This window comes from Anolis sagrei, chromosome 5 (genome assembly GCF_037176765.1).
Source record: "Anolis sagrei isolate rAnoSag1 chromosome 5, rAnoSag1.mat, whole genome shotgun sequence".
NCBI lineage: Eukaryota > Metazoa > Chordata > Lepidosauria > Squamata > Dactyloidae > Anolis > Anolis sagrei.
In genome coordinates, this window is record NC_090025.1 from 164,248,392 (window position 1) to 164,262,193 (window position 13,802).

Here is a 13,802-nt window from a genome sequence, read left to right on the forward strand (position 1 = left end):
TATTGATCTTCTCAGCTTGCCACTGCTAACAAGTGGTACTGAAGGTGGGTTTCTGCCCAAAGTTAAGAAACATCTAAGTGAGACAAAAGCAGATTTCTACTCTCTGTAATTCCTACTGTGCTTTCTTTTCCCCAGGTCGCTGTGCCCCCATGAAGAGCATTTCTAGCAGCCTTAAAGAGACCATGAATCCCCATGACATTGTGCAGGATGCGATCCACAACTTCTCCCCAGCCTACCAGCAATACACTCAGCAGTCGACCCTAGAACATGGGCCGCCTTGGCGTAACGGCGGACACATCATTTCACGCTCCCATAGCAGCTCCGGTGCCCGTGACCACGAGAAGACACTGCTCCTTAGCTCAGATGATGAGTTCTAAGGTGGCAATGGATCATGCCATAGCCTGAAAATTTCCCTTCATTTATTGAGTGAGAAGTGCAGGTCATATCCCTTTTTTGAAAAAAAAAATGGTGCTCAACTCACGAATGGGTACTTCCTGTTGCCAGTTTTGAGCTGGGACTATTTTGAGTGGGTCCGTGCGGGTGGTTTGAACTGCCTTTTCCTAGAGTCTTCCCTACAGGCTTCACATGAATAAGAACATTCTCCACCAGGCATTACAGCAGAACGGAGATCCTGAAGGTGTAGAATATACTTTCTAGGTGGTTCCCCCCCCCCCCACCACCACCACAATATTTAAGGCGGGGGGGAGACTGGTGGTAGAAGGAGTCAGGCAAGACAATTGAAAGAAATGTGACTATATTTAACCATTTGCAAAGCTTTCTAGAATGTGACTGGCTGATAATATCAGCAACAGAAATCACTTTTCCCTACTACACTCCAAAATTATATTTCCTTATAGCTATGTCTAAATAGTTATTTTGGTTATAGGTTGAACTCCATCCCTAACTGTTGTCTCTGTATTAATTGTGACCAGCTCTGCATTCTGACTAGAATCCCCTTTGTTGTATCTCATGGTGCTGTGGTCACATATGTGATCTGCTTCTGCTAGTGATTAGGATTCAATGCTTCAGAGAAGAGCAAGAATCTGTTTTAGAAGAAGGGAAGTAGATCACCAGGGAATGGTGAAGAGCAACTTCTAGATTGAAAAGAGGAGCAGATTTGAAATCATTTTTTCTTGAGGTGAAGGTTGGATTCTGTGCTAGGTTTCCTACCCGAAGTTTCAAAACAATACTAGTCATTTCATGAAGAAAATGATTTGCTCCATAAGTAGAGGAAACCATATTTGAGAATGGGTATCGTGTAGAGAGGGGTTTGCTCAAAATGCTGAAGGAGGATTCATTCCTATTCCAGTCAAGCTCTCAGGTGGATTAAAATTTACATCTTATCTATCCACTTAGAGTGAATGCCACACTGGATAATTCCCCTTTAGATGTGCATCTTATCTGCACCCATGGTTTCTTATCCAGCAATAAAATCCACATGTAGAAATCTGCTTCTGTACATGGATCCCAGTTGCTAGTTATGTCATGTATATTTATGAACACATGTTTATTTCTAAATTCTGGAAGTACTTCATGATTCTTTAAATCTTCATTTGTATTCTACACAAACTGATACTAAAATGTTTGTTTTTCTGTGCATTCTTGTGTTTTCAATTCAAGAACATCCATTGGAAGCTGCACATCAGTACACATTACTGATGTCAATGTTTTATTTTTCTTACTAGTTAATTTTAAGTGCCAGTGGAATAGTTTGCCAGGGATGGTGAATATTCCCTCTTTTCTTCATCTCCTGTTCTGGGCCCATTTAACCATATTAAGTTATGCACAGGTATTATTTTGCAGTTGCATTATCTATAGGCCAAATGATTGAGAAGCACATATATGTTGGTTTTCTTTCGTCCTGTCCCCTGAATTCTATGAAAGGTTGTCTTTCTAAGTAGAAAATCCCACCAGTCATTGGCTTTACTGGCCATTTTGGCATGTTGATAATTTGAAGTTGGAAATTCAATAGAATTAATTGAAGTGTATTGCACTTCTCTGCTGCTGTTGTGGTTAATTGTGCCTGTATTAACACTGCCCTCAAAAAAGGGGAATAGCATTAGACCTCTTCCTTCCCAGACACCTCTCTCAATTCCTGTTCCTCATCTGCTGCCGGTAATGCTAGTACTTTTCTAAGCTGCTATGTGTCTCCCACACCTTTTTGTGGTCATTGGGCGCCTGCTCGCTTATGATACTTTTAACCCCTTCTTCTGTGGAGAGTTTAGAAGTGATAATCTCTGGGGTTTGATTTCTTTGAGGATCCCTTTTCTCTGTGCCTTACTATTTTCACTTACATTCACATACCCTACATCATGGCCAAATGCAGATCTCAGGGGCTAGAACAGCAGCCTTTGTCCAAGTTGCACTCAATTGGGCAAGAGCATGTTTGTGTAGGGCTAGGCAGGTTTGCTGAGACTTGTGGCTATGCTTCCTGGAGCATTGCTTGTGCTGCCACTGTGGTTAGCACTTCATTTGTTCCAGTTGAAACTGGGTGGGAGGTGGGATGGTGGAGCACAACAGTTCCATTCATATTTCCTGCTCAAAATAGCCAGAGGGGTTGACAGCTCAGGGGATTAAGGAAGTAGAAGAGAGATTTAATAGTAATGTGTTGCTGTATACCGTTTTTTAAAAAAACATCCCTTTTTCCAGTTCCACTGATGTATACTGAGTTGCTTCAAAAATCTTGATGCTGCTTTTAAAACAAGCACCAAGCCCCCAATGTGTTGCCAGCTTATAACTGGCATGCTAATCATTAAGTGGTAGCAAATCAAGCAGTAATGTGCGCAACTGCTGCTGAAGTGTGCATGAAGCTCTGCCAGGAAATCCCAAGCTTTCCTTCTTGCATTAGCTGTAGCTGCATTAAACTGCAATAGACTTTTCCCCCTAAAAAGACCTTGCTACATTTTTGAAGCTGTATAGTTTTGGTCCAGAGTGGTTAAAGCAGGGCTGAAAATCATGTAGCCTTTCTTTGATTGTATGCCAGGGGGTTGGACTGAATGACCATTGTGGTCTCTTCTAATCCTGTGATTCTTTGTTGCTGAACTCCTAGTATCCTTAGCTAGCATAGACATTGATCAGGGATGCTAGGAGTTGCAGTCCAGCAGCATCTATAGGGTTGCAAGATTTCCTATTCCTGGATGAAAGACCAGATCCCTGCACTTTTGGGAAAAGATAGTTGTTATTTTGTGCCAGAGCTAGAAACCTTTTTGTGAAATAGTACAACACAGCCTCATTAAGCAGGTATACATTTCAAATAATACTTCAAAATAACCTTTATTTTTTTCAAATTCCTTTTTCTAGTTTTGGAATAGGATAAGGAGACATTCCTCCATTCATTGCTTCATTTACTCATAACTGTTTTTATGGGGCTGTTTATAACTCTTTTATCTTCTTTCTGCTTCCCAACTATATCTGATACACTGTTATGTTTTACTTCTGATGCGTGTTCAGTGTGAACCCCCTTTTTGTTTGGGATGGGTGAATACGTGGCTGGAGTCTGCTGCTGACTTAGATGGCATTTCAGTGTTGCAAAGAGTTCTGTATTTTAATTATTTTTATGTATTCCACATATAAATATATATATATTGTGCATTATGAGCTGTTTTATTCTTGAACTTTCCTATAAGTAATGGGTTCAAGCCAGTACAACCCCATCAAATCAAATACAGAGACCAGTTATAGCAAAAGACCTTGAGATTATTTTTTTAAAACGAACACAGCAGAACAAAGGTGGTTTGTGTGCCGTGGGGATGTTTCGCTGTCTCTCAAGGCAGAAAAGGGATAGATCCAAAGAGCTTGACCCTGAGTGTAGCAATGATCATGCATTCCAATTAGAGCTTCTCAGAGGCTGATAATTAAATATACATGCATATGCACTAATCCCATTAGAATTGTTTTCTTCCTCACCCTCTCTTTCCCCCTCTTCCTTGGTTCCCCCTGTCCACCATGTAATATACCCCCTAGGATTTTATTTTCACTCTTTTTTCCATGTAGTTTAGATATTTGTATATAAATGACTGGAAAAATAAATATCCTGTATGATAAGACAGAGTTACCTAGTTTTGTACCTATCACGTAATAACTGATGTGAGCTCAGAGACAAGGTGTTGTCTCTGTTTTGGTTTTTGTGATGTTATACTGCTTTGCAGAAACAAAAGATATGGCAAATTAAATATAGAGATAAAATAGATTTACTTAACATGTCTCTGACTGCTGATTTTTAATATGTCTTGTCGTTTTTCCTCTTCCACATATCTTCTGATTATCAATAATATCGGGATACAAAAGGATCTTGTAGCACCTTTGAGACTGAGGAGAATAAGGTTTTAGTATAAGGTTCCATAAACCCAGGTCTGTTTCATCTGATGAAGTACACTGCATTTGATGGTGTCGATTGAGTTTTTGGTTTTCTTTCAGCCTCAAAGGTACTACAAGATCAATTTATATATTTTGACATGAAGCAAGTTAATGATGGCATCAAAGAGGCCAACAAAAACGGGTTACCCTTACTCACTCAAATTCATTTTCCACGCTAAGGTGGTTCTCCTTTCTAATCCCCCAAACCTTTTGAACTTTCATATGTTCTTACATGCCTGTGCTGTCACTCAAGACAGACATTCCTCATAAAACAGATAGCCCACTGTACTGTTCCCATATGTTAGAACAGAGCTTTCCAAAATGTGTCATAACACATTAGTGTGTCAGCTGCAGTGTGCAAGTGTGTCATGTGAATGTAACCAAAAGCCTCTTGAGTTTGTGAAATAAACATTGAGTCCTATATTTTTAAAATTATGAACGAAAGGTTTTCATGAGATAGGTTGTGTCCCCATACATTTCATTGTGATAAGTTATATATCTGTTATAAGGGGTTGGTTTCACCTTTGATTTGCTAGTGTCGCAAAATTTACTGTGCATGTCTAAAAGGTGTGTCACTAGCATGAAATGTCCAGAAAGTTCTGTATTAGGGGGATGGAAATGACCCAATCCAGTCTCTGGAACACTTAAGAGTATTCTTACCCCAACCAGTGAATGAAGACCTCTGAAGGATGGGGAGGATCTATGTAAATATGTCTTTAAGTCGCCTGTAGAGTTATGGTGACCCATGAATTTCCTAGTGTTTTCTTGGGCAAGGAATACTCTGAAGTGGGTTTGCCAATTCTTTCTAAATAAAGCCAACAGCATTGGTCTTTGTTGGTAGTGTCCCATCCAGGTTCTAACTAGGATGTAGAAGACCTAGTGTGGCATTGATGATTGAGAATTGGACTACCACTGGAGACCATGGATTAAATCTCTGCTTGGCCCTGAAACCAGTTGGACAACCTTGCACAAGTCTCATTTTCTCAGCCTCAAAAGGAAAGCAATGGCAAACATCTGAACTAATCTTACCAAGAAAACTCTCTGATACGTTCACTATAGGGTTGCCATAGGTAGGAAATGACCTGAAGCCACACAGCAACATCCATGTTCTATTTCTCCTGTTCATTTCAGTACTTCCTCTGATTCTGAGAACAGCCAGGAAGCCACCCCTAGCCTTTCGGATTCATTTAGGCAGTTGCAACCAAAGTATCAATTTTCCTTCATATTTTCTAAGAGAGCTTTGCTAAGCAGAAAGCCCTGGTGCAACCCATTTCTTTTCTCTGCTGGCTTAGGGAACTTCTGGTACACTTGACTTTCTGCTCCCCACCTCCCACCTTGTTGCCGGGAAGACAGGCCCACCTCTTGCCTTTGTGGTCAACCCCTTAACATGGGGCCCTGTCTCTTAATCTCCTGACCTTCTTATGGTCTGGTTCACTTTCCCTTCCCACACAATATCAGTGAATGAAATTACTTTATATACACTTCCCCATGTCCCTAGAAGGATAACTATTTCTAGAGACTGCCAGCTAATAGTGAGACTTCACTTTCACTTCCCTAAGAGCCTGATGTCAGTGGCTGGCTTGTGCTCTAGTACTACAGGCTGGAGGAAGATACAAATGTAAATGCTGTTTCAAAGTGCTTTCTGGATTTTTAAAAATTGGTGGTAAATATCACAAAAAAATGAGATTCAACTTGGTTTAGATCGAAGTATTGCAGTACCGACACAAACAGCTCTGCAGAAACATGCTCTATGCTTCGTAAAAGCTGCTCTGAAACACATCTTAATGTAAAGGAAGTGCAATGGAGATTTCGCAACAGGTGGTACTTTACCCCTGGAAAACGTTAGATAAGACAAAAGTGGTAAACCTCAATCTCTGGATCCAAATCTTACTCTCCTGCTGCCTGGCATGACCCTCTGAAGTCTCTTAGATATCTACATCCCTTTCTCTGTTACACATTTGTTTGGTGGGCTCCCAATTTTTGTACAGTATTTTCCCCACTTAAAAAAAATTAAAGTCTTTCCTAGGCTTTACTTGCAGGTGGTAAGAGCTGCAAGCTTACATATTCTGGTATATTTATTCCTCCCTTTTGCCTTGTTCCCTACTGCAAAATGCCCCCCCCCCCCCCCCGAATTTATATGAAATTGAATTAATCCCTCAGGGTTTTGAGTTAAGGCATTCAAAGTACAGTCAGTATTGTTGGCAGTGCTGTGGTCCTATTTCTTTTTACTTCAATTCCTTGTGTGAATATTCAGCAGTACAGAAGTTCTGAGACAAAGTTGCTGATTCCTATCTGGAATGAGTCCAAACTAAATCATGGATCATTTTTACTGCTATATGCCTCCCATCATTTTTAAATGTAATGACCTTGGAATTTCACATGAAGACTTTAAGAAACTACACAGCATCAAAGTCATACATAATCAGTAAGTGGTAATATCCAAAACAGACAGCAGCAGATTGATAACATTTGAGAGTCCAAGGCTAAATGCTGCTATGAATTGGTCAAGATTACCTCCAGCTTCCCTTCCAACACTACATTCTTGCTTTCACGTTTTAGCATTTTAGACCTATTGATCAGTGTTGATGCCAGAGGACAAACCTTGCAACAATGCGACACTAGACAGTAGATGCCCAGTTGGTTTGTGTGTTTTAATGCGCTGGGATGAAGGTACACATGATGGGTGGAGATGACTCACCTTTTGCTCTTTGTTCCTTAAAGAATGCTAATCTGGATGGAGACACGCCAACTAGTCTCATCTGTCACATAGTCTGTACCGGAACTGTAGAAAGGGAACTAACTAGGCTCTGCAGAAAATCTTGAAAATGTGTGTTTCTCTGGGCATCTAATGGGTGATCATGAACATGTTGGACTGTTCATGCTGTGTAGACCCTCATGTCATGGTCAGAACACATTAACCCTTTTCCCCTGCCCTGGGACTGAGCCAAATCCATTACACTATTCCTCACCTTTAGCTGTGCTGCCTAGACTGATAGGAGTTGCAGTACCTGGAAGGCTGTGCAATTTTCAACCCTGGCTTATAACAAGGGTAGGAACACAGTCTTTGAGATGTTGGAGCACATACTTTCAGTCTAAGCTATTTGGTGTGGTTGGTAGGTGCTGCAATTCCAATAACAACTAGAGTAGTGGTTTTCAACCTGTGGGTCCCCAGATATTTTGGCTTTCAACTCCCAGAAAATCTTAACAGCTGGTAAACTGGTTGGGATTTCTGAGAGTTGTAGACCAAAACATCTGGGGACCCACAGGTTGAGAACGACTGATCTAGAGAGACATATTTTGTTGTCGTATGCCTTCAAGTTACTTCCAACTAATGGTGACCTTGAGGCAATCATATCATGGGTTTTTCTTGGTAAGACAGGATCAGAGGGGGCTTGCCATTGTATTCCTCTCACATCAAGAATGTGGCTATCCAGTGACGTTCCATGACTGAGCAAGGATTCAAAATCATTACCCAGCACTTAGCATTTAAGACCTAGTTTTCACACTATTTCTATTTTATTGTTGAATAAACACATCCTGAGCCAACCACATAAGCAGAACATAGAATATACATGTTGAGTGGAGGCGGTAAGCATCCTTCTCAAGGCAGTGCATTAATCAGGCCTAGTGTTCCTTCGAGAAAGAAAGTATAATGTCTCATCTGGACAATCCCAAGTTCAAGGTGAAGCCCAATTGTGGGTTCCGAGAAACACCTGAATGGACCAAGTAAACTTGCAAAGTTTGCACTGCTGATTGCTACCCAATTTCCCCTCTGGATCCCCTCCTGCTAACGTGGGTATTTGCTTGTTTTCTCGTGTATATGAAGAGGATCCTTGTTTCACAGTGATGGCAATGTTGTGGAATGTGGAATGGGTGAGGCCACTTGCCAAACTTTTTGACCTCCAGGTAACATTCCTGGGATTTTTTCACATGCTTGCTTCAGCTGTCCTGCTCAGTGTGCCTTTCATTTTTAGCATAGCTTTTCTCTGGCACACATTACACATTTACACCACTTTTTATGCCAGAGTCTCCATTTAAAGTGCTTTCTATAATCCAAATAGAAAACACTTCCACTTGTGGAAATGGCAGCGGTTGTTTGTATTTTGCTGGTGTGCTGGTTAGATGTGGCGAGAGGCTGCCATTGCGGTTTTGTTCAAAGTCAAACAACATAATACCAGAATCCATAAACAGTTTAGTCTTCATTAGTCTTCTTCCACATTGCTGACTTTGTGTTCAGTCTGTGAAACTACGTATATTTACAAGTTGGAAACAATTCCAAAATCATTACATTCAGCCACTCTTCCTTTGGGGAAAGATCCTCCAAGGTCTGCAGACACACAATTTAAATAATATGTGCAAATTGCAGAGAGGATTTGAACGGCATAAATAAAGGCAATGGACCTCTAGATTATGTTGAATTCCAATTCCTATCAGCCTTAACCTACCTAGCCAATTGTGAAATATGATGAGGATAGTTCACTACCAATTGAGGGAAAGTTTCCTCATCTCGGGTGTAAAATACTTTGCCTCAAGTTTTTAATGCTGATTTTGTGCACTGTGGCCTAGTTCATATTTCATAAAACTCATACGCATTACTATGCACACATTTTTTTCAGTGTACTGAAAGTGTCCTGTGTCTAGGAGAAATCAGAAATGTAACCTTTTGGAACTACCACTCCCAAAATCCACCAATGCTATTCTGGGTGGAATCTGTAGTCCAAAAAAGTAATATTTCCAAAATCTGCTAATTGCCCATTGCTGAATAACCAACACAAGATAGGTTACAAGCAAGTACTAAAATGGTGTTGTCGAAGGCTTTCATGGCCGGAATCACTGGGTTGCTCTGAGTTTTCTGGGCTGTATGGCCTTGTTCCAGAAGCATTCTCTCCTGATGTTTCGCCCACATCTATGACAGGCATCCTCAGAGGTTGTGAGGTATATTAGAAACTAAAATTGCTGAACATTAGCTTAATGTACCACTTTTTGAAAAAACCCTAAAGTTGCTTCAAGTTAGTATTTTTTATATGAAGTCAGATCTTTGGTTTGTCTGTCTCAGTTGTTATCTCCATTGACAGCTAAGACATTTTAAATGAGAATGTGCCTGAGATCTACCTGGGGATGCTAGGAATTCAACATGCAAAGCATGTGCCCTAACACTGAACTATGTGACCTCCGATAGTTTGCAGTGTAATCAGCAGAGAAAGAAAATGAGATGTATGTGCTGATAAGAAGCACAAACAGGAATCAAAGCCAAACAGTCTGTATCAAGCCTAAATTACATTTTTTCCATGTTACCATGGATTTAATCTTTTGTAAGAGTCTTGTAAACCACAGTTCTGAATTTTAATCACTGAATTCAATGTTTACTTTGACGGAATTGCTCACTGGAACTTGGTCAGTGGCCTACTTTTTTTTGTAAATTAACCTTTAAGAATAACCTAAGATTTCAGCATTCTCTTGATTTCCACAGATAATGGTGTGCTCAAGCTGTTCCCCATTTGAACCGAAAGGACTAATATTTGTCATTGGTTTGATCATGCTTCAGCATTTTTTCCAAGTTAATTTTTCATCTCTGCAGTTGAGACAGAGCTGCAGTCAGTAGCAGCAACAGCAAGTTCACCCCTTTCCCTGAACAATCCCTCATATTGGCTGATAGATCTTTAGCTTTGCACATTTCACTGGCTTGAAAAGAGTACAATAAAAGGACAAACCACTTGTTTTCAGCTTTTCCATTTTGGAAAAAAAATCTGGCTTTATTTGTAAAGTCTACAAAATACAGAGGAGTCTTGCAGGACACTTACTGTAAGTCAGAAAATAAATAAGTACTTTTTTTCTTGCTCTATAGAAGATAAAATGTGATTTGCATATATAAAATATAAAGTACGGCTCTGTACCAACATCCTGGCCGTGCCACAAGGCGGAATGGCATAAAGGACGTGAAAATAACTTATATTCGTGCAATAAATAAGTCACAGGGTAGGAACAAGGAGAAACAAGGGTGGGAAATGCGGAGGGATGGGACCCTCCCCCATAAGAATCATCAAAGAGTGGGAGAGGGAGGGGGGACGGACAGACGGACGGACAACACTGGTTTAAAAGCTGATTCCATCACAGGGGTGGTTGTCGTGGTAAGCTGCAGGATGGGTGAACCCAACCATATGTCTAAAAAAATTAAGAGGGTTAATCATTTGTCACTTGAAGAAGTCACTGTGGCACATGCCTGGAAGTGACTGCCCACAAATACTCACTGGTTCATATGTTAGCATAAACATGTAAGAGCAGAAGGTATCTCCAAGACCCATCTATAATTACAGTCTATCCTCCCTCATTCCTATTTGTTCAGGGGCAACCTGCACACAAACCATTCCCGACACAGTCGCTGCAACCTCTTAATATTATCCAAGAGGTGTGTGTGCCAATCTCCCTCAGCAGATGTTCTTCCTTTCCTTACGATCCCTGCTGGGACCAAAATGGTAGGCACAATTTCAAACCTGATGGCAGATGGAACATAATTTTTAATATCAGAAACAATTTATTTTCATATACGTTGATCTAAGTTAATTAACACTTTCCTACTAGACTGAATTTTTTTCTGATTGGAGAAATTGTTCTTTTTGTTGTTCCCGCTCTGGTGGGAAGGCAACGACGCTCCATGCAGTCATGCCGGCCACATGACCTTGGAGGTGTCTACGGACAATGCTGGCTCTTAGAAATTGAGATGAGCATCAATCCCCAGAGTTGGGTACAACTGGACTTAATGTCAGGGGGAAACTATTACCTTTATCTACCTTACTCATTGCCATATTACGTATTATATGAATACTGTAAAACTGCATGAAAGACGACCACGGCTACTGCTCATCCCACAAACTACCCATATTAGAACTGAAAAGGCTTCCTTAAAATTTCAGACACAATCCAGCTGCCCATCCTCTCTCCACCAGTCTCACTTGCTTGATCCATCCTTATCCTGCCTCTCCTCTCCTCTCTATACTTTCTCCACATTCTTTTCCCTCTTTAGAAAGCTGTTCCCATTCCATGCCAAAGAACTTGTAACCTCAGTTTAACAACACTGTTAAAAATAAAAGTGTACACAAACTAAGATGATGCATACACACTTCGGCAGACAACAATTGTCCCTTCTAATCATGGTGTTGTGCAGTGTTTTATCATTGTCATCAGACAGGATGACAGCAACTGTCATCTTGTCTTGGCATGCACATCCATAACCCTTTCCTCTCACCACCCTTATGACCACATAGCAATAATTCCCTTTCTCGCCTCTTCCTACAACTAATTTCCCCTTTCTTTTGTTGCTGTTAAGGATGCTCACTCATCAACAGCACAGCATGGCAGGAGTTTGCTCATGTGAACAGTTCAGTTTATATGAAGGTAAAATATAAACTGGATCAATCTGAAGGTCAATCTAGCCCAGCATTCAGTTCACACAGGAGTCAAACCAGTTGCTTATTGAAAGCCTAACAGCAGGACAGGAGCGTCAGAGGGGCCAAACAACTCCAGTTCCACATAGAAGAAATCATGGGTTTCTGAGCCAAGGCGAGCACAGTGATTGGAAAGCATAAGGAAAGGCAGAGCCTGCAACATTGGCACACATTGGGCTGTGTCACAGCAGGACCGTTGGGGAAATTGAGCTAGTTTCTGTTGACCTCTTAAAAGGATAGTATATCCCCCCAGCTCCTGTTGACTTTTGCATCCCTTTCACTTCCTCACAGGGAGATTCTTTCCCTTTCACTACCCTTGCAACCAAGGGTCCTCTCAAAGCACATCCTACTACATTAACTTAACTTAAAGTGTGCCGAAGGAGCAAGAGAATAAACCCTGACAAATATAACATGGAAGATAGAAATAGGTTTTTTTTCTGAGGAGGGGGGAGGACAAAAAAACTGGCCACTGCATTCCAATCAACAGGTAACATTAACAGGTTAAATTACACAATTCAGACACCACTTTCCCACCCTCTGCCATGAACATGGTGGGCAGAGGGGGAAGTTAAATATCCAGGAATTTTGTCTTCAAGTCGATTCTGTCTCTTTCCGACGGCAGAAGAAAGGAGGAGGGAACCAGTGCATCTACAGCCGTTCTAGGTGAGAGCTGGGCAGAGGCATGGCAACAGGACTCAGTTCGCGACCTGGCTTGTAGACACTAGGAGTATGTGGCCTGGTTGGAGCCGGATTTGACAATAGTAATGACGCTGGCAGTAGCCACCTTGGCGGTAGCGCCGTGAGCGGTGACCGTGCGGGCAAAGCCCTGCAGCGCCTCGTACTTGCCACGGAGGGCATCCAGCTCCAGGCGCATGGCGGCATTCTCACGCGCTAGCTTATCGACTTCCCTTTCCAACTCCGTCTTCTGCTTCTGCAGCTCTTCCTTCTGACACACTCGCTTGACCCGGCAGCTGGCTGCATAGCCTCGGTTCTTCAGCGTGCGCCGGCGTTGCTTCAACCGCGCCACCTCCTCCTTGGAGAGGCCTCGCAGGTGGTGGTTGAGCTCCCGCACTGACAAACCCATTAGCTCTTCGTCGGAGAGGTGCGGCGTGTTCTCTCCCATCTCCCGTTTGATCTAGATAAGGGAAGAAGCCGAGACTGTGAGTACTGCAGGAAGGAAGAGCTTGGAGAGAATGCAAGAAAAGGAAAACAGCCCCTGGAAAACAGCTCAGGAAAAAAGAGGCCTAGGGAAAGGCTGAACAAATCTGGTAATTTTTTGCACCAAAGAACCCAAATTCTGCGACAAACTCGTGGCTTATAAAATGCATAATTACGCTAGTTGTCCATTATATCTTACAAATTGTTAGATGTTTAACAGCATCCAAAGACTGAATAATTTAGGCTTCCAAAAGTAGTTGATTTATGCAACTACTATTAGTTGCATAAATCAACTACTACTAGCCCTTCAAATCTATTTATAAATAGATTTGAAGGGTTAGATCCAGACTAAAGCTGACATCTCATATCAACTTCCCTAGGAGTAAACCAAAATGCACCTAATATATGAGCAGGTATGTATATGACTTTACGCTTATCACAATTCAGTTCTAATGGAAATTCGGCGTTAACGTAGATATCACCAACTCAGCCAATTTACTTCAATGAGACTAAAATGTGATTTTTTTTAAAAAAAACCAATTTAAATCAGTTAAAATCAACCTAGAACAGTGGTTCCCTATCTTTTTTTTTTTTTTTTTTTTTTTGACCAGGGATCACTTTGACTAGGGACCACTCTCCAACATTAGTACCAAAAGGGTTACAAATCAGTTTTTGGTCAACTTTAGATTTGGTTTGGTTATTTGGAGTGCTAATTCAGAAAATTGCACTGGACAAACCACACCAGCTCTAGTTTCTGATACAGAACATATGCCATCCAGTAGTTGCCATCTGCTCACCCACAGAAAATGATATTTAATAATCTAGAGCTGATGTGGTAATTGTAAT

The 13,802-nt window shown here is 41.3% G+C and overlaps 2 protein-coding genes across 4 annotated transcripts in view; one reads left to right on the plus strand and one right to left on the minus strand.

Moving 5' to 3' along the window:
- Positions 1–4,198, plus strand: part of TMEM184B (transmembrane protein 184B) — a 44,009-nt gene extending 39,811 nt beyond the window's left edge. For both annotated transcript variants that reach the window (XM_060777040.2, XM_060777041.2), the window contains one exon: positions 136–4,198. In XM_060777040.2, coding sequence (XP_060633023.2) covers positions 136–377 — 242 coding nt within the window. In that variant the 3' untranslated portion in view covers positions 378–4,198. The remainder of the gene's footprint in view (positions 1–135) is intronic.
- Positions 4,199–10,070: 5,872 nt separating this feature from the next.
- Positions 10,071–13,802, minus strand: part of MAFF (MAF bZIP transcription factor F) — a 47,477-nt gene continuing 43,745 nt past the window's right edge. For both annotated transcript variants that reach the window (XM_060777039.2, XM_060777037.2), the window contains one exon: positions 10,071–12,933. In XM_060777039.2, coding sequence (XP_060633022.1) covers positions 12,520–12,921 — 402 coding nt within the window. In that variant the 5' untranslated portion in view covers positions 12,922–12,933 and the 3' untranslated portion in view covers positions 10,071–12,519. The remainder of the gene's footprint in view (positions 12,934–13,802) is intronic.